Source organism: Elephas maximus, chromosome 5, assembly GCF_024166365.1.
Source record: "Elephas maximus indicus isolate mEleMax1 chromosome 5, mEleMax1 primary haplotype, whole genome shotgun sequence".
Classification (NCBI taxonomy): Eukaryota; Metazoa; Chordata; class Mammalia; order Proboscidea; family Elephantidae; genus Elephas; species Elephas maximus.
Window position 1 is genome coordinate 149,746,978 of NC_064823.1, and position 27,090 is coordinate 149,774,067.

General features: G+C 42.1%; 1 protein-coding gene across 7 annotated transcripts in view; it reads right to left on the reverse strand.

Moving 5' to 3' along the window:
- CC2D2A (coiled-coil and C2 domain containing 2A) overlaps window positions 1–27,090 on the reverse strand; it is a 442,728-nt gene that overhangs the window by 45,914 nt on the left and 369,724 nt on the right. For 6 of the 7 annotated variants that reach the window (XM_049886470.1, XM_049886471.1, XM_049886472.1 and 3 more), the window contains 6 exons: window positions 15,313–15,469; window positions 12,746–12,893; window positions 9,508–9,646; window positions 7,468–7,671; window positions 5,060–5,152; window positions 188–279 (listed from right to left, as the gene is read on the reverse strand). In XM_049886470.1, the coding sequence (XP_049742427.1) occupies window positions 188–279; window positions 5,060–5,152; window positions 7,468–7,671; window positions 9,508–9,646; window positions 12,746–12,893; window positions 15,313–15,469 (833 nt within the window). Of the gene's footprint in view, window positions 1–187; window positions 280–5,059; window positions 5,153–7,467; window positions 7,672–7,695; window positions 7,742–9,507; window positions 9,647–12,745; window positions 12,894–15,312; window positions 15,470–27,090 lie in introns of all 7 variants that reach the window. The other variant, XM_049886473.1, reaches the window with a different exon arrangement.

Here is a 27,090-nt window from a genome sequence, read left to right on the forward strand (position 1 = left end):
CCTAGACTGCAATCTTTACAGGAGCAGATCACCAGCTCTTGTCTCCCACAGACCCGCTGGAGGGTTCGAACCACTGACCTTTCGGTTTGCAGCCGAGTGCTTAACCATTGCACCACCAGGGCTCCTTACCTTGCATATGACACAATAAAAATAACAATTTTTAATAAGGGATTTTGATTGTTTTTACCTGATATTGGGAACTTCCTCTTCTACTATCAAATCAGAAAGAAGAAAGTGGTGTTTTGCAATTTGGAAACGATGGACCACGGATTCTCTAACCTGGGGAAAGAAATCAGTTTTACTTAAAATATTGTTTACATAAACTTCATGGTTTACTCCCTAAACTTCTTCAGGTTCTTTTCCTAACGTGCCCCCATCCCTTTACCCAGCTTTAATTTTCTCCAGAGCACTACCATCTCCTATGGGAAGCGACCACTTCTTTAGCACTCCTTACCAGACTCTAAGCTCCCTAAAGGCAGAGACTTTTCTGTTTTATTTACTGTTATTCTCTCAGGGCCTGGAAAGGGTAACAGAATTTTGCTGCATGAAAGAATGAACAACTAGGAAATAACAGGACCAGTAAAAAAGCACACAAACTCTAGAGCTAACTGTCAAGTTCTTTCCCTATTCAGACTGACCCACTTCCTAATTATTCTTTAAAGGTCATCAGTTGGTGTTTTGTACACAAGCTACAGGGTAAATCAACTGATGGGAAAAATGTACTGTAACCATTGTAGCATAGCTCACAAGTTTAGTTTATTAAATGAAGGTTAAATGAAGGAAGAAAAGAAAAAAAGGAAAGAAAAACAAAAGAATATTTCAATTTTAATTTTAGTTTTCTAGTGCAGAAATGCCAGTAGCATGTGGTTTAAAAACATCTTTTTTTTTTTTTCTCATTACAGAGGTACTGTGATGCAAACATTCAAATATTAGAAAAGGCATGACTTAGAAGTAGGAATCTTTATAGTCTTACCCCAAATAAGATAACCACTAATAATAATCTGGGACATATTCTAGTGGTTTCATATGTTCAAAAGGTGAAGATAGAGTTTAATCAATTGTTGTTGTTGATAGGTGTCCTCAAGTCGGTTCCAACTCATACAGGCCCTATGTACAACATAAGGAAACATTGCCCAGTCCTGCTTCATCCTCACAATTGTTATGCTTGAGCCCATTGTTATAGCCACTGTGTCAATCCATCTTGTTGAGGGTCTTCCTCTTTTTTGCTGACCCTGTACTTTACCAAGCATGACGTCCTTCTCCAGGGACTGATCCCTCCTGATGACATGCCCAAAGTATGTGAGACGTAGTCTCCTTGCTTCTAAGGAGCATTCTGGTTGTACTTCTTCCAAAACAGATTTGTTCACTCTGTTGGCTGTCCATGGTATATTCGGTATTCTTCACCAACACTACAATTCAAAGGCATCAGTTCTTCTTTAGTCTTCTTTATTCATCGTCCAGCTTTCACATGCATAGGAGGCAATTGAAAGCACCATGGCTTGGGTCAGCCGCCCCTTAGTCTTCAAGGTGATGTCTTTGCTTTTTCACACTTTAAAGAGGTCTTTTGCAACAGATTTGCCCAATGCAATGCGTCTTTTGATTTCTTGACTGCTGCTTCCATGGCTGTTGATTGTGGATCCAGGTAAAATGAAATCCTTGACAACTTCAATCTTTTCTCCATTTATCATGATGCTGCTTATTGGTCCAGTTGTGAGGATTTTTGTTTTCTTTATGTTGAGGTGCAATCCAAACTGAAGGCTGTGGTTTTTGATCTTCATCAGTAAATGCTTCAAGTCCTCTTCACTTTCAGCAAACAAGGCTGTATCATCTGTATAACGCAGGTTATTAATGAGTCTTCCTCCAGTCCTAATGCCCATTCTTCTTCATGTAGTCCAGCTTCTTGGACTATTTGCTCAGCATACAGATTGAATAGGTATGGTGAAAGAATACAACCCTGATGCACACCTTTCTTGACTTTAAACCAGACAGCATCCCCTTGTTCTGTTCGAACGACTGCCTCTTGATCTACATACAGGTTCCTCATGAGCACAACTAAGTGTTTTGGAATTGCCATTCTTTCCAGTGTTATCCGTGATTTGTTATGATCCACACAGTCAAATGCCTTTGCATAGTCAATAAAACATAGGTAAACTTCTTTCTGGTATTCTCTGCTTTTAGCCAGGATCCATCTGACATCAGCAATGATATCCCTGGTTCCAAGTCCTCTTCTGAATCTGGCCTGAATTTCTGGCTGTTCCCTGTCAATGTACTGCTGCGCTCGCTTTTGAATGATCTTCAACAAAATTTTACTTGCATGTGATATTAATGATATTGTTAGATAATTTCCACATTCAGTTTTATCACTTTTTTGGGGAATAGGCATAAATAGGGATCTCTCGTAGTGGGTCAGCCAGGTAGCTGTCTTTCAAATTTCTTGGCATAGACAAGTGAGCATCTCCAATGCTGCAGCCATTTGTTGAAACGTCTCAGTTGGTATTCTGTCAGTTCCTGGCGCCTTGGTTTTCACTAATACCTTCAGTGCAGCTTAGACCTCTTCCTTCAGTACCATCAGTTCCTGATCATGTGCTACCTCCTGAAATGGTTGAACGCTGACAAATTCTTTTTGGTATAGTGACTCTGTGTATTCCTTCTATCTTCTTTTGAAGCTTCCTGTGTCATTTAACATTTTTCCTGTAGAATCCTTTAGTATTGCATCTCGAGTCTTGAATTTTTTTCTTCAGTTCTTTCAGCTTGAGAAATGCTGAGTGTATTCTTCCCTTTTGGTTTTCTATCTCCAAGTCCTTACACATGTAATTATAATATTTTATTTGTCTTCTAGAGCCACCCTTTGAAATCTTCTGTTAGCTCTTTTCATCGTTTCTTCCTTTCGCTTTAGCTTACTCGGCATCCAAGAGCAAGCTTCAGAGTCTCTTCTTACATCCATTTTGGTCTTTTCTTTCTTTCCTGTCTTTTTAATGACCTCTTGCTTTCTTCATGAATGATGTACTTGATATCATTCCTTAACTCATCTGGTCTTCAGGCATTAGTGTTTAATGCATCAAATCTATTCTTGAGATGGTCTCTAAATTCAGGTAGGATATATAATCAAGGTTGTACTTTGGCTCTTGTGGAATTGCTGTAATTTCCTTCGGTTTCAACTTGAACATGCATATGAGCAATTGATGGTCTGTTCTTATGTCAGCCCCTGGCCTTGTTCTGACCGATAATATTGAGCTTTTCCATTGTCTTGTTCCACAGATATACAGTTGATTTGATTCCTATGTAATCCATCTGGTGAGGTCCACGTGTATAGTCACTACTTATATTGGTAAAAAAAAGGTATTTGCAATGAAGAAGTTGTTGGTCTTGCAAAATTCTATCATTCGATCTCTGGCATGGTTTCTATTACCAAGGTTATATTTTGCAACTACCGATCCTTCTTCATTTCCAACTTTCACATTCCAATCACCAGTAATTATCAATGCATCCTGATTGCATATTTGGTCAATTTTAGACTGCAGAAGTTGGTAAAAGTCTTCAACTTCTTCATGTTTGGCCTTAGTAGTTGGTGCATAAATGTGAAGAACAGTCATATTAACTGGTCTTTCTTGTAGGTGTATGGATATTATCCTATCACAGACAGAGTTGTACTTGAGGATAGATCTTGAAATGTTCTTTTTGATGATGAATGCAATGCCATTCCTCTTCAAGTTGTCATTCCTGGCATAGTAGACCATATGACTGTTCGATTCAAAATGGCCAATACCAGTCCATTTCAGCTCACTAATGCCTAGGATATCATTGATGTTTATGTGTTCCATTTCATTTTTGACAATTTCCAATTTTCCTAGATTCATACTTCATACATTCTAGGTTCTGATTATTAATGGATGTTTCCAGTTGTTTCTTCTCATTTTGAGTAGTGCCAAACCAGCAGATGAAGGTCCTGAAAGCTTGACTCCATCTGTGTCATTAAGGTCTACTCTACTTTGAGGAGGCAGCTCTTCCCCAGTTGTCTTTTGAGTGTCTTTCAACCTGAGGGACTCATCTTCCAGCATTATATCAGACAACGTTCCACTGCTATTCATGAGGTTTCCACTGGCTAAAAGACCTCCGGATCCTTCTTCCTAGTCTGTCTTAGCCTGGAAGCTGAGCTGAAACCTGTCTGGTATTTGAATACCAGTGACATAGCTTCCAGCATCACAGTAACACGCAAGGCCCCACAGTATGACAAACTGACAGACGTGTATTTATGAGAAGGAAGCTGTGGTGGCACAGTGGGTAAGAGCTCGGCTGCTAACCAAAAGGTTGGCAGTTTGAATCTACCAGTTGTTCCTTGGAAACCCTATAGGGCAGTTCTACTCTGTCCCATAGGGTCACTATGAGTCAGAATCAACTTGATGGCAACAGCGTCTTTTTTTCCTTTATTTATTAGAAAATAAGTAGAGGTTGAACAACTTTTATAAGATGACATAGTGTCTTAGTCATCTAGTGCTGCTGTAACAGAAATGCCACAAGTGGATGGCTTTAAGAAACGGAAGTTCATTCTCTCACAGTCTAGTAGGCTAGAAGTCCAAATTCAGGGTGCCAGCTCCTGGGGAAGGCTTTCTCTTTCTGTTGGCTCTGGAAGAAGGTCCTTATTGCCAATCTTCCCCTGGACTAGGAGCTTCTGTGAGCAGGGACCCCAGGTCCAAAAGGACACGGTTTACTCCCGGCACTGCTTTCTTGGTGGTATGAGGTCCTCCCTCTCTGCTTGCCTCTCTTTACTATAAAAGGTGGTACAGGCCACACCCCAGGTAAACTCCCTTTGCATTGGATCAGGGATGTGACCTTAGTAAGGGTGTTACAATCCCACCCCAACCCTCTTTAAGATAAAATTATAATTACAAAATGAAGGACAACCACACTGGGAATCGTGGCCTAACCAAGTTGACACACATTTTTGGGGGCGCAATTCATGGTACTTGACACATAGATACTTGTAAGAATAAGGAAACCCCCGTCTTAGAGTGCAGGCTATGTTTCCTCTATGAAGAATGTTTTAAATGATTTTTCCTACCTGCTGGAGGTACTTGGCTACTACAGCTCTATGGGTGTCTATGTGATCCTTGGTTTCAATTACCTTTCTGTCTCGTAACCGTTTCTCATAGTCCTAAAATGAAAAGAAAAGTAATAATTATATGATTTTTTTAGAGTACTCTCTGATGCCCCTCTTGAGATTAGAGAATTATTTATCACACATGGTTTAAGTCATCAGTTATGGTTTTAAATGTTTCTTCCACCTTCCTCCTAACTCTTGGTTCAGAACTGATCTTTGAGGCAGTGACCAGGATTCTGAATCAATGGATCACACTGCCATGTTACTGGGAGAGCATTCAATACAGCAGTGGCAGGTTAACATGCTCCCGCGGGAAGAAACAAAGGACACAGAAGGTAACAAGAGTGCAGTGATAATTTAAGATGATTAGCTCATCGAAGCAACCTAGACTAAGCCCCTGCTTAAATTTTGCCTTTTCTATTTTAGGTAAAGCAATTGCAAACAGTAAAAAGCTCCTGCTATCACTTGGCTCACCTGTTCAGAGGAGAGTAGTGGATACTTTTGGCTTTGTCTGCTCAGACCTCTGTACTTCACCCCTTTTTCTGTGACTAAAACTCCGCGTGGACCCCAGGTGACTGCCATATTCTCCTTGCAGCCTTCTCTCTGGTCACACTTGAATGCCCAGGAATGGCAACTAACCCAGGCTGGGTGACCCAGAGCTGCCCCTAAGATTTTTGAACTTGGGACAAGAAGAAACATCTCCCTCCACTGGCTGAAGCTACTGGATGTGAACACTGGATGATGTCAGTGACCATGTGACCAGGCAGAGAAACCCTGTCTGCAATGGGGGAGAATGAAGCCAACACGCCAAGGGCAGTCCAGGCAGGGTGCAGGAAGGGTCCTTCTGTCAAGGCCCTGAAACCAGGCATGCTTGAGGCACAGATGCATTCTCGCCATTCACGTTCTTTAGATATTTAACCCTATATTGGGATTTCATCATTCAATAAATTCCCCTTCATGCCTAGGGTATTCATATTGGGTTTTTACCACTCACAATCATGAGTCCCAACTAACACAAAGAAGAATCAAGTAACCAAAAATTTACTTCAAGAATAGTTTCTACATGAAAAATCATACTAGTATTACTTTCTAGGAGTTCTTGGATAGCACAAACAGTTAAGCACTTGACTACTAACTGAAGGGTTGGCTGTTCAAACCCACCCAGAGGCTCCTTGGAAGACAGTCCTGGCAATCTGCTTCTGGAAGGTCACAGCCTTGAAAACCTTATGGAACAGTTAGTCTACTCTGCACACGTGGGGTTGCCATGGGTCAGAATTGTCTCGATGGCAGCTAACAGCAACAACATTACTGTTATGGATTGAATTGTGTCCCCCCAAAATATATGTTGTCAATCCTAACCTCTCTGCCTGTGGTTATAATCCCATTTGGGAATGCGCTATCCTTGATATATTCATGAGGCAGCATTAGTGTAGGGTGTGTCTTGAGTCGATCTCTTTTGAGATATAAAAGAGATTAAACAAGCAAAGATTGGAGAAGATAAATGCCAAGTCACATGGAGATCTCCAAGGAACCAGGAAACAAGCTGAAGAGAGGAGAACCTTCCCCCAGAGGTGACAAAGAGAGAGCGTTTCCCTAGAGCCGGCGACCTGAATTCGGACTTCTAGCCTTCTAAACTGTAAGAAAATAAATTTCTGTTTGTTAAAGCCACTGAGTTGTAGTATTCCTGTTATAGCAGCACTAGATAACTAAGACAATTACTTTCAAATGGCTCTCCATGTACCTCATCAAACACAAACGAGCCTGTCTGGCTTTCACTGGCCTGCCCCACCTGTACAGGCTCATTGCCCATTGCGCCTGCAACGCCCCTCTGCCCCACACCTGCCATGATCAGTCCTCCTCCAAGCCTTTGTTCTCCTGTGGCCCTTGTTTACGGTGCCGAGCCCTGTCCCCCACTTCCTTCCTGCCCCACCCACCCCGAGGCTGTTCAGATCCTACCATCTGGCTTCCCCTGTGGTGCTTAGCACTGGTCCTTGTACACGGTGCTTAGTAAATACCGATTAAAACGGAACAGAGTTCCTGGTGAAGGCAGGATAACTAGCCATACTAGCAGTTAAGATATTTTCCAACCCTACGATTCTAATTTTTCTTAGTTTATATGTCATTATATTGAATCAAAGATATTGCTCAAACACTGAATTCTTCAAGAAAAATAAAAGAAAGATTATGTATAAAAGTTCTATAAGAGAAAAATCAACACTACTACTGAGAATGTTACAATATATGTGCCACATTACATCACACACATTATTGTACACTTACTACAATATAAATATATATATATACACCACACACACACACATATATAACATTTTTATTATTTTATTAATCCCTTGGAGGCATTTTCCTACCTGGAATACTTTTTCCATAATTTCACGGTCATATGCTGGAATTTGCTTATAATTTCGGAACTCTGGTACCGCTTGACTTCTAAGATGAAGAAGTCTAAATCGTTTGGATCTATTTAACTCCTCATCTGAAACAAAGTTAAATTCCTGTTGCAGCTGTTCCAGTCGAAAGAAATCAGGGACATAGGATTCACCGCTGGTAGCAACCTATAAAAAACAGGAAATGCAAACCTAGACGACAGGCAGCCTTCACCCAAAGAAGTGTGGCACCGGACTTCTGTGAACAGAAAGTTAACAGTTTTTGACTGAGACACTTGACACATCCCAGATTTCATACAAAGACACAATACAGTAAACGTACAATAGTAATGAGGCAGATAATATTACATTCATTTGTTGTTATAGGGTGCTGTTGAGCTGACTCCGACTCATAGTGACCCTGTGTGACAGAGTAGAACTGCCCCATAGGGTTTTCTAGGCTATAATCTTTATGGAAACAGATTGTTAGGTCCTTCTCCTATAGAGCCGCTGGGTGGGTTCGAATCGCCAACCTTTCAGTTAGCAGCTGATCATTTAACTATTGTGCCACCATGGCTCCTTATTATATTCATTTAGTAGTTAAATGAAAAAGTACCACAAATCATTTTTCAAAAAAATAACCACCAACCTTTCATTTAGCAGCCAAGTATATTAATTGTTTGTGCCACTCAGGGACTCCTGATTAAAAGATAGTAGCTGAAAGGTGATTTGAAAGCTTGACATGGAAAAGGCTACACCTTAGGTAAAATGGGAACTCTGGTGCCATAGTGGTTAAGGGCTATGGCTGCTAACCAAAAGGTTGTCAGTTTGAATCCACCAGGTGCTCCTTGGAAACTCTATGGGGCAGTTCTACTCTGTCCTACAGGGTCTCTATGAGTCGGAATCGACTCGATGGCAACAGGTTTGGTTTTTTATTTTTAGGTAATATGGCCTATTGTTTCTCATATTTCTGTTATCCATATTAAGAAGTCACATGTGGGAAGGAAAGCTTAGAAAGACAAAAGTCAGAAGAAACCAAAGCTTGTTTTGGGGACTTAGAAAGACTAGAAAACAAAATTTTCATACTGGTTATAATTATTCTACTGATGAACTCATACTTACAAACATGATCATAAGAATGTGTTGCTATGGTCACTGTCTGATCATCTACTTGTTTATTATGTTTTTATGGAACTTGAACCTGGCAGTAAAACCTATTGTATTTGATACCAAGAAAAACCATTTACTAACGGTCCATTTTACTTATAAATTCACCAAAGAAAGGACTTTGAATGTTATGGTAGAAAAAAACCATTTATCTGACTAGTACAGAAATGAAACTTAAATGGTCATTAATCATCAAACAAGAAGAAAACATTTGTTAAAATGCCCCTGGTGGCACAGTGGTTAAGTGCTCAGCTGCTACACTGCGGGAGAAAGATATGGCAGTCTGCTTCTGTGAAGATTTACAGCCTTGGAATCCCTATGGAGCAGTTCTACTCTGTCCCATAGGGTCGCTGTGAGTTGGAGGCGACTTGACAGCGATGGTTTGATTTGGTTTATCGGTACTTTAACGAGGAAAGAACACACATTCTGAAATCAGAGCAACTTGGATCTGAGTCCTTCCTAGCTGTGTGACCTTGAGCAAGTTTCTCTGTATTTCTGAACTCAGTTTACTGTCAATAGATTGGAGAAAAGAAAACCTATCTCTCAGGCGTTTTATAGAGGTCAGAGGTAAGAATAACAACAATAACAAGAGCTTCTATCTACTGCACACCTACTGTGTGCCCAGCTAAGTCTTTACATGCATCCGCTCATTTCCTCATGACAGCACAGTGAGGGTGGCTCAGGGGCTCCTGTCAGACAGCCAGGTAAGTGGCTGATAACTGAAAGTAAAGCCTGTCATTCAACCCAGAACGCATGTTCTTAAACACTGTTCCAGAGGAGAGCGTAAGAGAAATGTGTGTAGATTGGTATCAGCTGAAGTCTAGAAATGGCCTGTGCATAGGACTCACGCCACATTACCGAAATCAACTGCATCAAAGGGGCGTTGTTGGGGTCATTTGGGTCGAGCTTGGACTCGGCTGCCCATTTGGCCAACTTTTTCATGTCCGTCAGTCCTGATGTGCCAATAGACGAGATGGCATCTGCTCTCTTCAAAGCACTGAAAAACAGTTGATTTCACAAGACTAACTTTACCACAGAGCAGTTTTCATCAGGACCACACAATCCCACGGCCCGCATTCCTTAAGGGGGCTATTATGTTCTGAGAGAGAAAATCTTACCACAAGGAAGATTTTTGCTATTTTTCTTAACTAATTATTTAAATTTTTTATGTTGTAGGTAGTTTTTTTTTTAATTGTGCTTGAGATGAAGGTTTACAGAGCAAATTAGTTTCTCATTAAACAATAAACGTATTGTTTTGTGACACTGGTTGCCAACCCCACAACATGTCCACACTCTCCCCTTCTCGACCTTGGGTTCCCCGTTACCAGCTTTCCTATCCCCTCCTGCGGTCTTATCCTTTCCCCTGGGATGGTGTGCCTCTTTAGTCTTATTTTGTTTTATGGGCCTGTCTAATCTTTGGCTAAAGGGTGAATCTCAGGAGGGACTTCAGTACTGGGGTGTCTGGGGGCCATACTCTTGGGGTTTCTCCAGTCTCTGTCAGACCAGTAAGCCTGGTCTCTTTTTGTGAGTTAGAATTTTGTTCTACATTTTTCTCCAGGTCTGTCTGGGACCCTCCCTGTATTGTGATCCCTGTCAGAGCAGGCCATGGTGGTAGCCGGGCACCATCTAGTTGTGCTGGGCTCAGTCTGATGTATCGCCATTTTTCTTTACCTGATGATTGCTATTAAATATGTTATAAGGAAAATAAAGAAGTGCTAATGGAAGGAGTGCAACTCTGCCTGTGCATAAAAGAATCCCCACTAGCCCCAGAGCCAGGCCATTGAAAAGCAGTCTCAGCATCTGGTGTGGAAAGACCCGGGAGCCTCATGTCCACAGCAGCTGGACATGAGGATAAAAGACAAGGAAAAAATAAACACTGAGCTGAGGATAAAATAAAAGAAAAAAAAAATAAACACTTAAACAACAAGCACCACCTTTGGACAAAACTGAGTTCCAAGGCTGCCAGGCTTATCAGCAAGGTCGGGGCTGGGTTTTGCTAGCAGTCCTGCGTATCCCATGACTCACATTGTGTTTCACCTCCTCTTCTGAGGATTTGGAAGCTTTAATCCCAAAGAAATTTCTTCAGCACTAATTTCAAGTGAAATGAATGCAAAATGCTTAAGCTCAAAGGCATACACAAGCCTCCCTTGGAAATGGCTGCCAGTCTCCTGAGTAAAAAAGTACAGGGCAGCATTGTCACCCTGTCATTTTTGTCATACAGAGGCAGGTTTTGGACTTTGGGATGGAGCAGGCAGAAGGGGAACATGACAAGCCCAGTGTCCACTTTCTACATGTTGGAAATTATAGTCTGCGATTGGGAAGTGTCCTCTGGGTGATCCGGATAACCTTTTTATTTTCCAGATGAGGCGACTGAGGTCTAAAACCCCCAAACCAAACCCAGTGCCCTCAAGTCGATTCCGACTCATAGTGACCCTATAGGACAGAGTAGAACTGCCCCATAGAGTTTCCAAGGAGCACCTGGCATATTCGAACTGCCAAGCCTTTGGTTAGTAGCCATAGCACTTAACCACTAGGCCACCAGGGTTTCCAGCTGAGGTCTAGAGTGGTAAAAGATGAACTCAAGACACGTTGACTAGGGATGACAGAGCCAAAACTAACCAGGCCACCTGGCTCCCTCTGTTTAGACTGCGTGCACTGGCACATCAACTGCACAGACAGAGGGACAGGCCAGGGTCAACTGTTGAGGCCTAGAACCCCTTTCTTCTGTTCTGAGTAGGTACCTAAAGGAGCTTGGGATCAAGGAAGAGGCCTGGAGAGTAAGGACTTTCATGCCGGTAACCAATTGCCATCAAGGTGATTCCCACTCATGGCAATCCCGTGTGTGTCACAGTAGAATCACACTACGTAGGGTTTTCAAGGGCTGATTTTTCATAAGTAGATTGCCAGGCCTTTCCTTCGAAGTGCTTCTGGGTGAATTCAAACCAGCAGTCTTTTGGTTGGCAGCCTAACACACGTTAACTGTGTGCACCACCCAGAGACTTTTTGTCATGTAACTAGAAGGTTCCCATACCAATCATCATCAGCAATAAACCTTTAATGAGGGCTAAATATATGTAGCTGCACCTACCCCTCACTTATGGACTGTCTAATTATCTGACATTTCCCATTTATGACAACAGTAAAAAATCTACCTATTTTTGCGTACTAACAACTTTTTTTTTAACAACCCTGCCAGCCCGCACACCGTCGCTGTGCACAGCTGGTCTCATGGGGCTCGTCCTGGGCGCCAAGGTGCACGGAGGGAGGAGCGGCACCACCCCCCAGGGTATTTAACCCCAGTCTGGAGCCCGCTGATTCGGAAATTCTACTTTGCCCCTCCACTCCCTCTTTCTGGCTGTTTCCCGGCTCCTCATCCTCCACCCAGCGCTTGCGTAGTACGTGGGCGCGGGGGTGCGGGGCGTGCGCGGGGGTGCGGGGCGTGCGCGGGGGTGCGGGGCGTGCGCGGGGGTGCGGGGCGTGCGCGGGGGTGCGGGGCGTGCGCGGGGGTGCGGGGCGTGCGCGGGGGTGCGGGGCGTGCGCGGGGGTGCGGGGCGTGCTCGCACACCCCGCAGCTGGCCCGCATTCTGGCCCCGCTTCCCACAGCATGGATTCGGACTTTGGCAAGCAGAGGGAGGGCGAGCCCATGACTGTGGCAGGTACAGAGGGTCTGTGGCTGCCCAGGTAGGAGGGTTGGAGCTGGGAAAGAGAGGTCGGGCAGGAAATGACGAGTATTTCGCATAATGCCGATTTTCCCATAACGCCCTGGTCTTTGGAACCTACCCATGTCTATAAGTCAGCAGTGGGTGTATATGCTATGCACTCTCTCATTTGTAAAATGGGAAAAACAATACTTCATAGAGTTACCGTGAAGATTAAATGAGGTAAAGTGCTTTTTACAGTGCCTGACACATGACAACCCAATATTTGTTAGGCTATTAATACTTTAACTTTGACTTTAAGAACAATAAAAGCCCCTGAAAAGTATTATATGTGAAAATAAAAGAATGAAATATAGCAAGCTCCCACCATGCCCGCCTTGGATTAATTTAATGCCAACACTGACATTGCTCATTAATTTATTCCAGCTACACATTACCTTCGAAATCCAGTGTTCTGCTGTGACAATGGAGGAATTAAAGGTACGCCATTTTCTCCAGTAGCCCATGCCACACTGTTGGACACTTTCCCGGAGGTCATTAGAATCAGTTGATTACTACCATCGGCTTCAAATGAGAAGGGCACTCCTACGGAAACACCAGATTAAACAGGATGCTATTTAGAAAGGGGGAGTGAGCCCAGTCCTGGTAAGAAAGCAGATAGTAGATGAATGGAACTTGATGTGGGTGGGGTGGTGGATATGGAACACATACCTAAGCCAGCATCACGGACCCTCTTCAGGTGATGATGCTCAGAACCAGGCACTCCACACTATCTCTGACAGCAGAGTATAGCAGTGGTAAGGATGCACTCTGAAGTTGGACCCTATGCATACATATTCTGGCTCTGCTACTTAATGGCTGTGACCTTGGATAAATTACTTAACTGCTCTGAGCCTTAATTTCTTTATGTGTTAAATAGGGATAATGATAGTAACTTAGTAACTCCTTCAAAGGAGTGTTGTGAAAACTCATTGATTCAACAAATATTTATTTGAGCTTCTACTGTGTGCCACACAGTATTCTAGGTCCTGGAGATACAGTGGCAAAGAAAGAAACAAAACTGATAAGAATTCCTATTCCCATGGAATTTATATCCAAGTGAAGGAGACAGGCAATAAATAACACAAATAAGAGACATATTTAGTATGGTAGAAAGAGTGATGAGTGATAAGAAGGAACATAAATTAGGGAACGTGTATAAAAAATTTTAGGTGGGTGAGGAGGCTATGAACTTTTAGGTAGGGTGGTCAGGGAAGGTTCAGTGAGTGACGACTTTTGAATAAAGGCCTGAAGAAAGACAGGTAGATACCTTGGGAAAGAGAATTCCTGGCAGAAGGAACAAGTGCAAATGCCCGAATGTGGGAGTGCACATGGAGTGAAGGACAGCAAGTTAAATAAGTTGATACCTGCAAAGCACTTAGATGGTATCTGACAAGTAGTGAGACCCAACAAATGTTACCTGTTGCTTAGTTATTGTGGTGGTAGTAAAACCTCATTGATTTGGCCTCCACTGAATGGAAATTAATGATAAAAACTTTCTGGGTAGTATGCTTAATCGACTAAGGGAACAGAGTACTTTTAAGTACCAAGTATAGCAGCTTCATACTGTGGATCTCCAGTTAACGTTATCAACAACAAAACACCATCATTACGCTTTTGAAAGGTCTTTCCTTCATAATGAATATCTCATCTTCATCTTCAAAAGACTCCATGAGACATTAAAGGAGATATAAACAGCTCCATTTTATCAGTGAGGAAGATGAGATTCAATGAGGTTACGTGACTGTTAGGGACACAGAGCTTGTCAATATCAGAGCTGGAACTAAAGCCTAGACCTCCAATCTTTTAGGCTGGTGGTTGGACTCTGGCCTCACAGAATTCTTGCAGATAAAGCTCCAGATGTGGGCTCACAATAAAGTCACTAGACACATAAGGAAACAAGCCACCGTGAGCAAGAGACAGCAGATCAGACAAACAGATATTCGAATGATCAGATATAATATATAAAACAAATGTTTAATATGTTTAAATAAAGTAAGATGTAAATAAATAAAACAATTGAGAGTCTGATGAAAGGACAAGAAGCTTTCAGACACAGCCAGACTGACTGGAGAAGAGTTTGTAGAAATTAAAAATATAATAAATGAAGGTAGAAACTCAGTGGGTTAGTTTCAATCGTTGTTGTTGTTAGGTGCCATTGAGTGGGTTCTGACTCATAGCGAACCCATGTACAACAGAACAAATTTTTTAATGATTAGACACAGCCAAAGAGAGAATTCATGACTTGGAAAATATATTTAAAGCAATTACATAGACTGTAGCAGTGATAGAAAAAAGACATAAAGTATATTAAAGAAACGTTAAGAAACATGGAGGGCAGAGTGAGAAGGTCCGTCATATATCTAATTAGAGTTATAGAAAGAGGTAACAGAAAGAATATTATTTAATAATCTCCTTATTACTAATTAAGTTATTTTCAAAGTTTCAGTCTTGTAAATAACACTGTGATATACATTTTTTTTATGCATAAAGCTTTGTCCATATTTCAAATTATTTTCTTAGGAAAGATTCTTAGAAGTGGAATTAGGGGTCCAAGAGCATTCTAAAGGTCCTTAATTCACACTGGAGCCCTGGTGGTACAGTGATTAAGAGCTTGGCTGCTAACCAAAAGGTCGGCAGTTCAAATCCACTGCTTGAAAACCTTACGGGGCGATTCTACTGTGTCCTATATGGTTGCTATGAATTGGAATCAACTTGATGGCAACAGTTTTGGTTTTTGGTAGTTCATACTACCAAGCTGTTTTACACTTATATAGTTATATGAATTTACATGACCACCAATAGTATATAGAAAATGACTTTGCAAAAAATTGTGTATCATTACTGTTTTAATTTGCATTTCGGATTGAAACTTTGTAATTGTCTAACAAGTGAGTGAAAAAAAAAAGACATGTTCAAATGTGACAGTTAAACTGTGACATTGAGGATAATTAGCTTTCCATACCACTTCCAACACCCTCGTGGTCCAGTGTCACATGCTGATTACTGCTAAACTCAACTTCTTCAATGGGAGCCCTTCCACTGACAACGGTAGTTTCAGGGATAGGCAGAAACACTTCTGCTAGCAAGGTGGTACCACTGTGTCCGACTGTCTCGTATACCTGAAACCGAGGAGGAGAAACAGCAAAATAAAGATGGTAGTAGTGTGAGTCCACTTCCAGATAATCACTGAATATTATTAGTATTTATGCGGGTCACTCTTCCAGCCCAGATGGTTCATCTGAGAATGGAAAGTTGAGTTGTGTTACCATAGTCCCCACAGATACCAAATTTACGATGCTTGTGACCAAGTTGCTGACACCTGTTCTCTGGCCTGGCTTAATCTCCTGGGATAGGGAGGTTATTCAAAATATCCGTCCACTACAGTTGTTTCCATTTCAAGCCAATACACAGGTGTCTTAGTCATCTAGAGCTGCTATAGCAGAAATACCACAAGTGGATGGCTTTAACAAAGAGAAATTTATTCTCTCACAGTCTAGGAGGCTAGAAGTTCATATTCAGGGTGCCAGCTCCAGGGAAGGCTCTCTCTGTTGGCTCTGGGGGAAGATCCTTGTCATTTTTCTTCCACTGATCTAGGAACTTCTCAGCGCAGGAAACCTGGGTTCAAAGGATGCACTGTGTTTGAGGTGCTGCTTTCTTGGTGGTTTGGGGTCCCCATGTCTCTCTGCTTGCTTCTCTCTTTTGTATCTCAAAGAGAGAGACTGAAGAAAAAACCTAATCTTATAGATTGAGTCCTGCCTCATTAACATAACTGCCACTAATCCCACCTCATTAACATCATAGAGGTAGGATTTACAATGCATAGGAAAATCATATCAGATGACAAAATAGTGGACGATCACACAATAACGGAATCATGGACTAGCCAAGTTGACAAACATTTTTTGGGGGGACACAATCCATAACAATAGTTTACTGGAGAATGGGCTTCCCCCTTTTTCAGGTTCAGGTTGCTTTCTGACAGCAGTGTCATTGGGTGGAATAGGTGAGACAATGGGGACATAACGCAGATGGTTTATTATCTGCACTGACCTCAAAGTTAGTAGGAGAAGCACCATACCCAGAAGCCCTCCACAGTGTCAGGTTCAAATACACTGTTTAGTAAATCTCTCAAATTCTTCCCCTCAAGACTTCATTTTTTTAACTGCCGAAACCCCACCCAACTCATCAGACTCTCTCCTAAGATGGAGCCAACTAGACCGATTTGAGCAGCTCTTGATCCTAATTACTGTGGTGTGTCTCATTATAATGCCATTACCCTGAGGTAGAGACCCCATTGTCAGGGCAACCATGGATTATGAATGCAAAACCCAGTTCCAGTTGAGCCCTCTGCTCTACCTGGTCAAGTTCCCTTAATATTCTTGTCTCACCTCACTTTCATGGTAAGAAGATGGCCCAGAATTCCACAGTTCTGTTGTCTTTCTATCGTAAGCTTTATCCTTTCTGTCTCTCTACAAAGTCTCTCTTACTGGTATACATTTCTGTAAAAATGCTAATTTTGCTCTTTTTATTTCCACTAATGAATAGATACATGCTTCTTCTTTGGCAGTAGAGTCCTCCCTGATCAATGTTTTCCAGTTAAGACTCTGAGTACACAGAGATAACACTATGGATCCTCTCCACCCAGCCTTCTTTACAAGGCATGTGATCTGAGCTAGCATCCTGGCCCCATCTCCCTGGTTTCTACCAGCTTACGTTTCACATTTACAAGATGGTTGACTGAGCTTAGAGAGGCTGCTGGGGCAAAGACAAAAATGGCATGGGAACTGAACTCAGGACCCCTGATTTAATATTAAGATAGTCTGACAGGTTGGATGCACTGGGAGACTTGTGATTGTTACCCTGTGATTGGATGGCCAAGTCTTCCTAATTCAAGGTCTCAGGAGGAAGCCCATAGTGGCTGTACACTTGGGCTACATTCCGCAAATTTATTTTTATCAGTAAAAAGGTAATGATATTTTGATCTATATTAAAACATCTTTTTATTATGGACAATTTCAAACATATACAATAAAAAAACAAACAAACCAAACCTGTTGCCATCGAACTGATTCTGACTCACAGCAACCCTATAGGACAAAGTAGAATTGCTCCACAGAGTTTCCAAGGAATGGCCCACCTTTTGGTTAGCAGCCTAAGCTCTTAACCATATATAAAATAAAACACTAGGAGAATAATGTACCCATCAACCAGCTTCAACTATCATTAACTTACGGCCAGTTTTGTTTCATCTATACTCTCAATCATTCCCCTTGACACTATTATTTTGAACCCATACATCATTTCATCTATTAATATTTGAATTTGTATCTGTGAAAGATAAGGACATATAAAAACAATTACAATATCATTATTACAGTAGTTCCTTGATAACATCAAATATCAGTAAGTTTCAGATTTCCTTGAGAGTCTCAAAAAATGACTAATATTTTGTTCGCATCAGTCAAATATATTCCACACTTGGTATTTGGTTGATATGTCCCTTAAGCCTCTATTAATTTACAGGTGACCCCCTTCTCCTTTTTACCCGTTGCCATTTATTTGTTGAAGAAATTCTCTATATTTTTGATTGGTTCAGAGCTTTGATGGGAAAAGAATACAATACAAAAAATACTGCCCTTGTTTTTACGTGTCCTTATCTCATACAGATACATAAACAAACCCACTGCTGTCAAGTCGATTGCAACTCATAGCGACCCTATAGGACGAGTAGAACTGCCCCATAGAGTTTCAAAGGAGCGCCTGGCGGATTCAAACTGCTGACCTTTCGCTTAGCAGCCGCAGCACTTAAGCACTACGCCATCAGGGTTTCCTGGTTACAGATACATACTGAAATATTTATAGGTGAAATCATGTGCCATTTATTGTCCCCACCACACCCGCTAAGAACCTGTAGTTCTGTAGGCTTACACAGCTTAAAGCGCGTGTTGTAGGTTATTGTTTATTGCGCGGGACACCTTGGTTTGACCTGTTAAATTATGGATTCACTGGCATGAAGTTTCAGCCTGAGAAAATGGTGTCTTTTCTTTCTTTTGGCCCAAACTCTAATTCATTGAGATATTCCTTCGTTTGAAGCCTACTAGGGGCTTTTGGCCTGTTCTCTTGTTTAATCTGCATCACAGTCCTATAAAGGATGGTTTGAGGTGAAGGTTAAACAAGAGAACAGACCAACAGTCTAGAGGACGGATTTGAGACTCCATGAGGGGGAGAAACGTTCCCCAGTCGGCCGCCTAGAATGTAGCAGAGCCAGATTCGACTGTACAATTCTTTCACTTCAAAACCCAAACGCTTTTTGCTGTGTCTTCCTCATGGGTGATAGGAAATCAGAAAGATGATGAAACAGTTACGAATCCCTTTAAAGCCATACCCATGATCCGTAAGATATAATTAGTTGAGACAGACTGCTGAGAAATAGTGATTGACTGAAAGAGAATTTAAAAACCGAATGAAAGAGCAACCAGACATGGAAGCGCTGTTAAAAACAACTTCAGTGCTGGCGTGTTAACACACTGTCACGTGCTCGCGCTGTACAGGCACCACCTAAATTGCCAAAGCCACGGCTTAACCGATACCCACTTTGTGCCACCACTGACCCTGTGGTCTTCCTACGGGAACAGGCATCCACTCTATCTAAATTCTTGTTTACGCGTTGGTCTCTCACAGCGAGGGTAAGGATCTTACAATCTGATTTCCCTTTAAATGCCTAGTACCTCGCATCTGTGAACGAATATTTTTAGAAAGGGGCAGGTTAACTCTGAAAGGCAGCAAGGCATTTAGATGGTAAGCCCATGACACGGAATTGCTCTCTTCTCTGAGGAGTTGTTGCACTTGGATGTCGTATGGTTTTTAGATTTTTTCACATGCCTTTATTTTATTCCCTCAGCCCTTTCTGTAGCTTGCAGAGGACAGCAATGGTGGACACAGCGCCTGGCTTGTGGTCCAGTAGATCTGGGTCTGATTCCTGGCTTTGCCACTTGTTAGCTGTGTGACCTTGGGCCTGACTCCAAGGTTTCCCCTCCTTTTTTTTGCTCTCATTGTAAATGAGGCTGTTACCTAAAGCTTCTAAGGAAGGCAGTGGTGAAGCTTAGCTGAAACGGATGAAACCCTCTTCCCTTAAAAAAAAAAAAATTTTTTTTTTTCTTCCCTTAAGTAAGAGCTTAATACGTGTTTGTTCTCCTTCTGCTGGACCTGAAGTTGCCAATAAGCACATGCATTTTTTTTTAAATCATTGTAGCCATTTTATTTTTTCCATGCGGTTCGTTTCAAACTAAAAAATGCACGTGTAGTTGATTTCTTTCTCGCCATTTAGAAAGGTTTTCACCATTATTTATTTATTTCTGAGATAAAATACATTTATTCCTGATGATACAATAGGAATGGTAAGAAAAACATGATAACAAAAGCCTTTTCTTTTGGAATTGCAAATTACACTTCCTCATTGATTCACCACATGATACAAACAACAGACTCTATTATCATTAGTGATGGAAGTAAAAGAACAAAATTGTTGAGAAAACAAAACCATAACTCTTGAAATTATACCATGTAAAAATTAAACAGGGATTATATGATATAATATCTTAAAGGCATTACGTAATTAGACAGAGAAAAGCTAACAAGATACAAATCAGGCTTCCAAGGACCTCACTGTTGATCTGTTTATATAGGTTGTAAGAGAGTTTGAAGTAGATCCAAGAGAGAAATAAGGCCTAGGTTTTTCTGTAAAAGTAACAGTGATGGTATAGTTATAAGATCTATTATCCCAACTATAAAATAAAACCTCTCCCAAATCATAATCCAGAAAAATGCCAATCCGTATGACTTGTTCTGTATCCCAAGTCCCGTGAATAAGTGTCGCCTGCTGAATTTGCCAGCATCCATCTTTTGCAGATGGTGACATAATACCATTTCTAGGAAAAGATCCTTTACATATACCTGGTGGCATAGTGGTTAAGAGCTACAGCTGCTAACCAAAAGGTCGGCAGTTCAGATCCACCAAGAGTTCCTTGGAAACCCTACAGGGCAGTTCTACTCTGTCCTATAGGGTCACTATGAGTTGGAATCAGTTCGATGGCAATGGATTTGGTTTTTTGGTTTTAAGCACCATTCACCTATGCCTCTTACTTCTACCTGTCAGTAATACCTACCAACATCACAGCCTTCAGAACTCAGGACCGCTGGGATAAAAGCAAACCTCTTGGGATTATAAGGAATGTCTGATTTCACCTGTCCCTATTTCACACTTTTTCTGTCTTCTGAAATAGTTAAGATTGGGATGAACAGTTTCAGGATCTAGCGTCAAATCTTCCTTAAATGTGCTGATTCTTTTTTTGGAGCCTGAAATATTGTGGAGAGAGATAGCGACTCTCCTTTAAGCCTCATGGAAAGACTCCAGGAGTTTTTAGGTTTTTACACCTGTTGCAGATACTTTCAGTACCTATCCGTAAATCCAGGTCTGCCCACACACATTTTTCTGCAGCTCCACTGAGCAGATTTTTTAGCACGGAAAAGTGGTCAGAAATTTGGCTATTGTTCCCAATGAGTTTTTCTTCGCCATTCTTCTCTTGTCATTAATCTCAATAAAATGGCATCCCATTCCTGGTGCAGGAAATTCTTAAGTTGATTAAATTCAGTTTAATTCTCTTCTCAAATTTTCCACCTTCTGCCTCAATTCAAATAATTTTGAGACTTGCATCTCTAGCCCATCTTCAGCATCCTCAGCCTGCTCCCTCAGGGACTCAGTGTACCTTTTGAGCTTCTTCCTGTGACTAGTTCCAGCTTGCTCGATGGGCATCAGGTAGTGATTCTGGTGGTCAGAGGACATCCTGCATTGCGGACATAGCAACTCCAGGTCCTGCTCACAGAACAGGACCAGCACCTGGTTGTGCTTCCCACACAGGGCTTTCTCTTCCTGCCATTTCCTCTTGGTCCTCTTGTTGGGAAGTTGCTTAACGATATCAGTAATGTGATATAATTGGGTGTTATTCTGTAGGTTTTCCTTGTAGCAGTGATGGAGGCAGGTGGGACAGGGGAAGATGTCCTCTAGACCTTCCCAGCACTGGTGGATGCAGCAGCAACAGAAGTTGTGGCCACAGTCAATGGTCACTGAGTTTCTCAGGTACTCCAGGCAGATGAGGCAGCTGACCTCTGCTTGGAGATTGGCCAGGGAGGCTGCAAAGTTCATTTTGCAGTGACGGTTTCAGTCTGAGGAAACTCTTCAGAAAAACCTGGTTACCAAGAAGCCAAGAAAAGTGAGATGACGACCTCAGTCCTCGCTTTCCCACTTGGAAGTCAGTATGGAGTGTTTCTGTCTTTTCCAGTTCCGCAGGAAGCTTCCAAGAAGAGTCACGGCCCTCCAGAAAATTATTGAGTTTATTATTATCTTCTCCTGTATCCACTGGCCCTCCCAAATCAAAGGTTGGACTTGGAGTCCTTCTGGTCAGGAAAGACCCACAATTCCAAGGCACTTGTGGTAGTGGAGGCTGAGAAGTCCCAAATTCATGGGTCAGGCATCAGGCTGGAGGGTTTTCTGACTAACATGGTTTCCCAGGCTGACAAATCCAAAATCACCAGGTCAGACAGCAGGCTGCTGGCTCACATTTCAAGAACAGGAGGTCAGATGATGAGGAGTCAGATGAGGGATCTAAAGCAAAAGTAAGCCTTGCTGGAACATCCATTTATATACTAAAGGCAGGCCACCATACCCACAAGGAAACTTCCCTTACATATGATAGGTTGCTTGTAGCAGATTTCATCATGGAGGTGATTATATCACCTCAGATTCTATCATGGAGATGATTGCATTATATTGTATCTAATCATGGAGGTGATTATACTGTATCAGATCTCATCATGGAGGTGATTCCATTCCATTCCATTGTTGTTGTTGTTAGGTACCGCCCAGTCTATTCCAACTCATAGCTACCCTGTATACAACAGAAGGAAACACTACCTATTCCTATGCCATCCTCACAATCATTGCTATGTTGGAGTTCATTGTTGCAGTCAGTCACTGTGTCAGTCCACCTTGTTGAGGGTCTTCTCTTTCGCTGACCCTCTACTTTACCAAGCACGATGTCTTTCTCCAAGGACTTGTCCCTCCTGATAACATGTCCAAGATACATAAGACGAAGTCCCACTATCATTGCTTCTAATGAGCATTCTGGCTGTACTTCTTCCAAGACAGATTTGTTCATTCTGTGTTATTTTATGAGAGAGAATCAGTCTGGTGTCTGCCAAACCATTGAGAATCATAGTCTGACCAAGCTGATATACAACATTAACCATCACAGAAGTGCATCATTTAAAAAATGTTGTTGTTAGGTGCCGTCCAGTCAGCTCTGACTCATAGAGACCCTGTGTACAACAGAACAAAACACTGCCTGATCCTGTGCCATCCTCACAGTTGTTGCTGTGTTTGAGCCCATGATGCATTGCATTGGGCAAATATGCTGGAAAAGACCTCTTTAAAGTGTTAAAAAAAAGCAGAGACACCCCTTTGAGGACTAAGGTGCACCTGACCCAAGCCATGGTTTTTTCAATCAACTTATATGCGTGGGAAAGCTGGACAATGAATAAGGAAGAGCAAAGAATACTTGATGCCTTTGAATTATGGTGCTGGCAAAGAATATAGAATATACCTTAGACTGCCAGAAGAAAGAACAAATCTGTCTTGAAAGAAGTCCAGCCAGAATGCTCCTAGAAGCAAGGATGTTGAGACTTTGTCTCAGATACTTTGGATGTATCATCAGGAGGGACCAGTGCCTGGAGAAGGACATCATGTTTAGTAAAGCAGAAAACCAAAAAAGCCAAAGCCATTGCCATCGAGTTGATTCCAACTCATAGCAACCTTATAGGACAGAGTAGAACTGCCCCATGGAGTTTTTAAGGAGCGGCTGGTGGATTTGAACTGCCAACCTTACAGTTAGCAGCCGAGCTCTCGGTGAAAAAGATGAAGTCCCTCAATGAGATGGACTGACACATTGGCAGCAACAATGGGCTCAAACACAGCAACAATTAGGATGGCACAGGACTGGGCCGTGTTTCATTCTGTTGTCAGTATGAGTTGGAGCCAACTCTCGATGGCACCTAACAATGACAACCCCTCATTTGGAATATTGTTTGTTTTAACTCAAGAATCTGATGCAAATTTATCTGCTAACAGAATTTAGAATTGCATAGATAAAATGGACCTTGGAAGTTCAGAGAAATTAAATAAAAAGTAGAATTTCCATCATTTATATTCCATAATTCCAAATCACATTTCTCAGATTACAAAAAACAAGACAGCTTCATCTCTTGTACTTAGTAGTGTTGGGTCCAGTATGAGATGCTAATATTTAATCTCAGCTGCCCTTGATGCTGCTCCCTAGTCTTCTGAATCTTCTCTTGGTTGATATACCCATTTTCCCTCAATTGAACCCAAACTTTTCCACACATGCCCACAGACTTCCTTCACTGGGAAGTTTGAGGACATCTGATATGAACTCCCTTTGCCACGCTCCCCTCCACGCACCTCTCCTGTTTCATCACTCCTGCCTCAAAGGGCCCCCTTAAGGCCAATCTCTACATCATGGCTTGACCCCAGCCTTCCTGTTATCTTTTTAGATCTGGTCGCTGCCCTCTCCCCGCCAATACACGATTTTCCTTCTTGAATTCAGATTCTTGAGTTCAGATTCTTGAATTCAAATTCTTGAATTCAAATTCTTGAATTTCAAAGTCATGAATCTTATTTCCACTGGCTGCTTTTCTTACAGCTGACAAACATGCTCAAACCAACCACACCCTAGGCCGTGATTCCTTTTCAAACCACTCTTCCATTTCCCTGATTCCCTTTTCTGCTCAGCCTCTAGGAGGGGAGCCCCCTCTTGGTATCCTCGTTTTTTTACCTTTTGTTTCTTTGGACCCCAGTTACCAGGTCCTCACTCGAATTGTCAAGTGAGGGACTGTGTCTAGTCCATGTATATCATCACAGTGCCTTTCACAATTCATGTTGTTGTTATTGTTAGGTGCTGTCGAGTCAGTTCAGACTCATAGCAGATGGTGGATTTGAACTGTGGACCTTTTGTTTGGCAGCCGAGCCCTTAACCACTGCGCCACCAGGGCACCTTAAACATTTGTTAGAATGTCAGCGGAGCACAGTGAGGAGGTTAGGAGAATAGGTTCTGGGGTCTCAGCCCTGGCTCACCCCCTTTCTGGCTGTGTGACCTCAGGCCAGTTACTTCTTCCATTTCAGCATGTCCTGCGTAGTGGGGGTAGTGATACAGCTACCATAGGGTTGTTGTGAAAATTTAATGAGTTCATACATGAAAAAGTTTCAAATAGTGCCTGGAATATTGTAGTTACTTAGTACATGTTGTATTAGTTATTATTAAATGTCAGCACAACTCAATACATGGGGATACCTAAAATTGTTTTCTATGACTTCTTCACATTATTTCACAGTAAGTAAATCTCTGGGTGCAAGGGATATGTCAAATCTGGACTTTGCTCTTCTTTACCTCTTGTTGTCATCATTAGTTTTCATTGAGTTGGATTCAACTCATGGTGGCTTTATGTACAACAGATTGAAACGTTGCTCAGTCCTGTACCATCTTCATGATCTTTGGTATGTTTGAGTCCATTGTTGTGGCTATTCTCTACCCAAAACCAAAAAAACCCATTGCCATTGAGTCGATTCCGACTCATAGTGACCCTATAGGTCAGAGTAGAACTGCCCCATAGAGTTCCTAAGGAGCACCTAGTAGATTCAAACTGCCGACCTTTTGGTTAGCAGACGTAGGTCTTAACCACTATGCCACCAGGGTTTACATTCTCTACCGTTAATACCCAATTAATATGGTGAAATAAGCATAAAATGTAGAGTCACACAGACCTGGATTCCAATTCTGCTCAGCGACTTGACTTTGTGTTAGTAATTTACTCAGCATCTCTGAGCCTTAGTTTTCCCATCTTTAAAATTGGAAGAGTAATGGTACCTGTGGTTTTCTTGAGGATAACGTGATAATATATGGCAAGAATCTGGCCCATGCAGTAGATACTTAGTAAATGGTATTTCCTAGAGGTTTTCCCATTTCCACAGGACCCTGTCCAATCCAGACCTTCATCTTCTTATATTCAGACGACTTCTCCTGTCTTCACTTTGCCCTATGCAAACTGTCCTCCCCATAGCAGCCACCTGCCCTTCCTCACCTGCTCTCAGCCCCCTGACTCCACTGCAGGGCTTCCCATGACTCCTTGGGATGGCTTTCTGCAGTCTAACTCACTGGCCACCCAATTAACAGCATAGGCAAGTAAGACATGTGAAAAAATACATGTTTTGGACTTACTTCCACCAAGCAAAAGCAACAACAAAAGTCAGCTAGACAAGGATTAAAAAGTACACTTCTCCAGATCTGATTGTTTTTCCTACTCCGACAGTGCTGTGCCATAGCTGAGCCAGAGAAATTAGGGAAGGCTCTGGGAATGGAGACTCAAGTCATTGCTGAGTAGGTTAAAAGGAAAGGTCCCTTTCTCAGTCTGCATTCCAGGAATATAAAAGCTCGACATGATTGATTCATAGGGAGAAATAATAGTGCTAAAAAATTTAAAAGCCACCCAGCAGTATTACACAACAGTTGTTAGTTTTGGGGAGTCGAGTAGATGACTGTGGGGTAAACAAAGAAATGAAGGTAATCATCACAAACCAGCTTTTATTTCTAAGTCAGATTTCATTTTTGTAGCAGGCCAGACACTTATTTTGGAAGGACCTGGGACACCAAGATTTTCAAGACTTTTCTGTAAAGGACTCTGGCTCTGTTCCAAGTCCCCGCTCCCATGGTCAAATCCAGTGTCACCCTTCTCTTGGGGCCAACTTTGATTCTGCTCCTTTTTACTCCTTCAAGTCAAACTGTTATGAAATCCTGCTGATCCCACTTTCAAGGCCACCGGAAAAAAACAAAAACAAAAAAACGTTGCCATCAACTCGATTTTGACTCATGGTGACTCCATGTGTTTCAGAGAAGTGCCCTCCATAGGATTTGCATGGCTGTGACTTTTCAGAAGCAGGTCACCAGGCCTGTCTTCTGAGATGCCTCTGGCTGGGTTCCAACTGCCAACCACTTGGTTAGTAGTCAAGCACTTAACTGTTTTTTGCCACCCAGGGACTCCTTTTAAGGCCACAGTGTTGCTGTAATTAATTCCTTCCTCCCATTTCCACAGCCAGGCACCAACCCCCTCTGCTCACGCCCAGCTTTTTGTGCCAGCTTCCAGTCTTATCTTCTGCTGGTAACACTGTCTTGGGATTCTTATCTCAAGCTTGAGTAGGATGTATTGAGCTATACAGTTGAAATCATGCAAGCAATCAAACATCAAAGCCAATACCATTCCCTTCCATGGTCCTTTACATCTGTACCCGGCCTGGGCTTCCTTCTTTGTAGCTCTTTTTCTCTTACCCTCAGCTGGATTTCAAGCTGCCTGAGGCTGGACTGTGTGTACCCCTTCTATATGTGGCTCCCTACTCCCCACCACACTCCTGGCTCTGTAGTAGACACTCAGTGGGCTCTTCAAAACCAAGCAGTAAACATTCACAACTTGGTTGTTGAGTTACCAATTGATTCATTGTTGTTTTGAGTCTCTGAACCTTTTCTGAACTAGATTAGGCCCTAAGGTTGAAAATTTGATAGCATTGGCATAAACAGATGCATTTTACGGAGATTTTTCTTACCCTCCTAAAATTGACAAT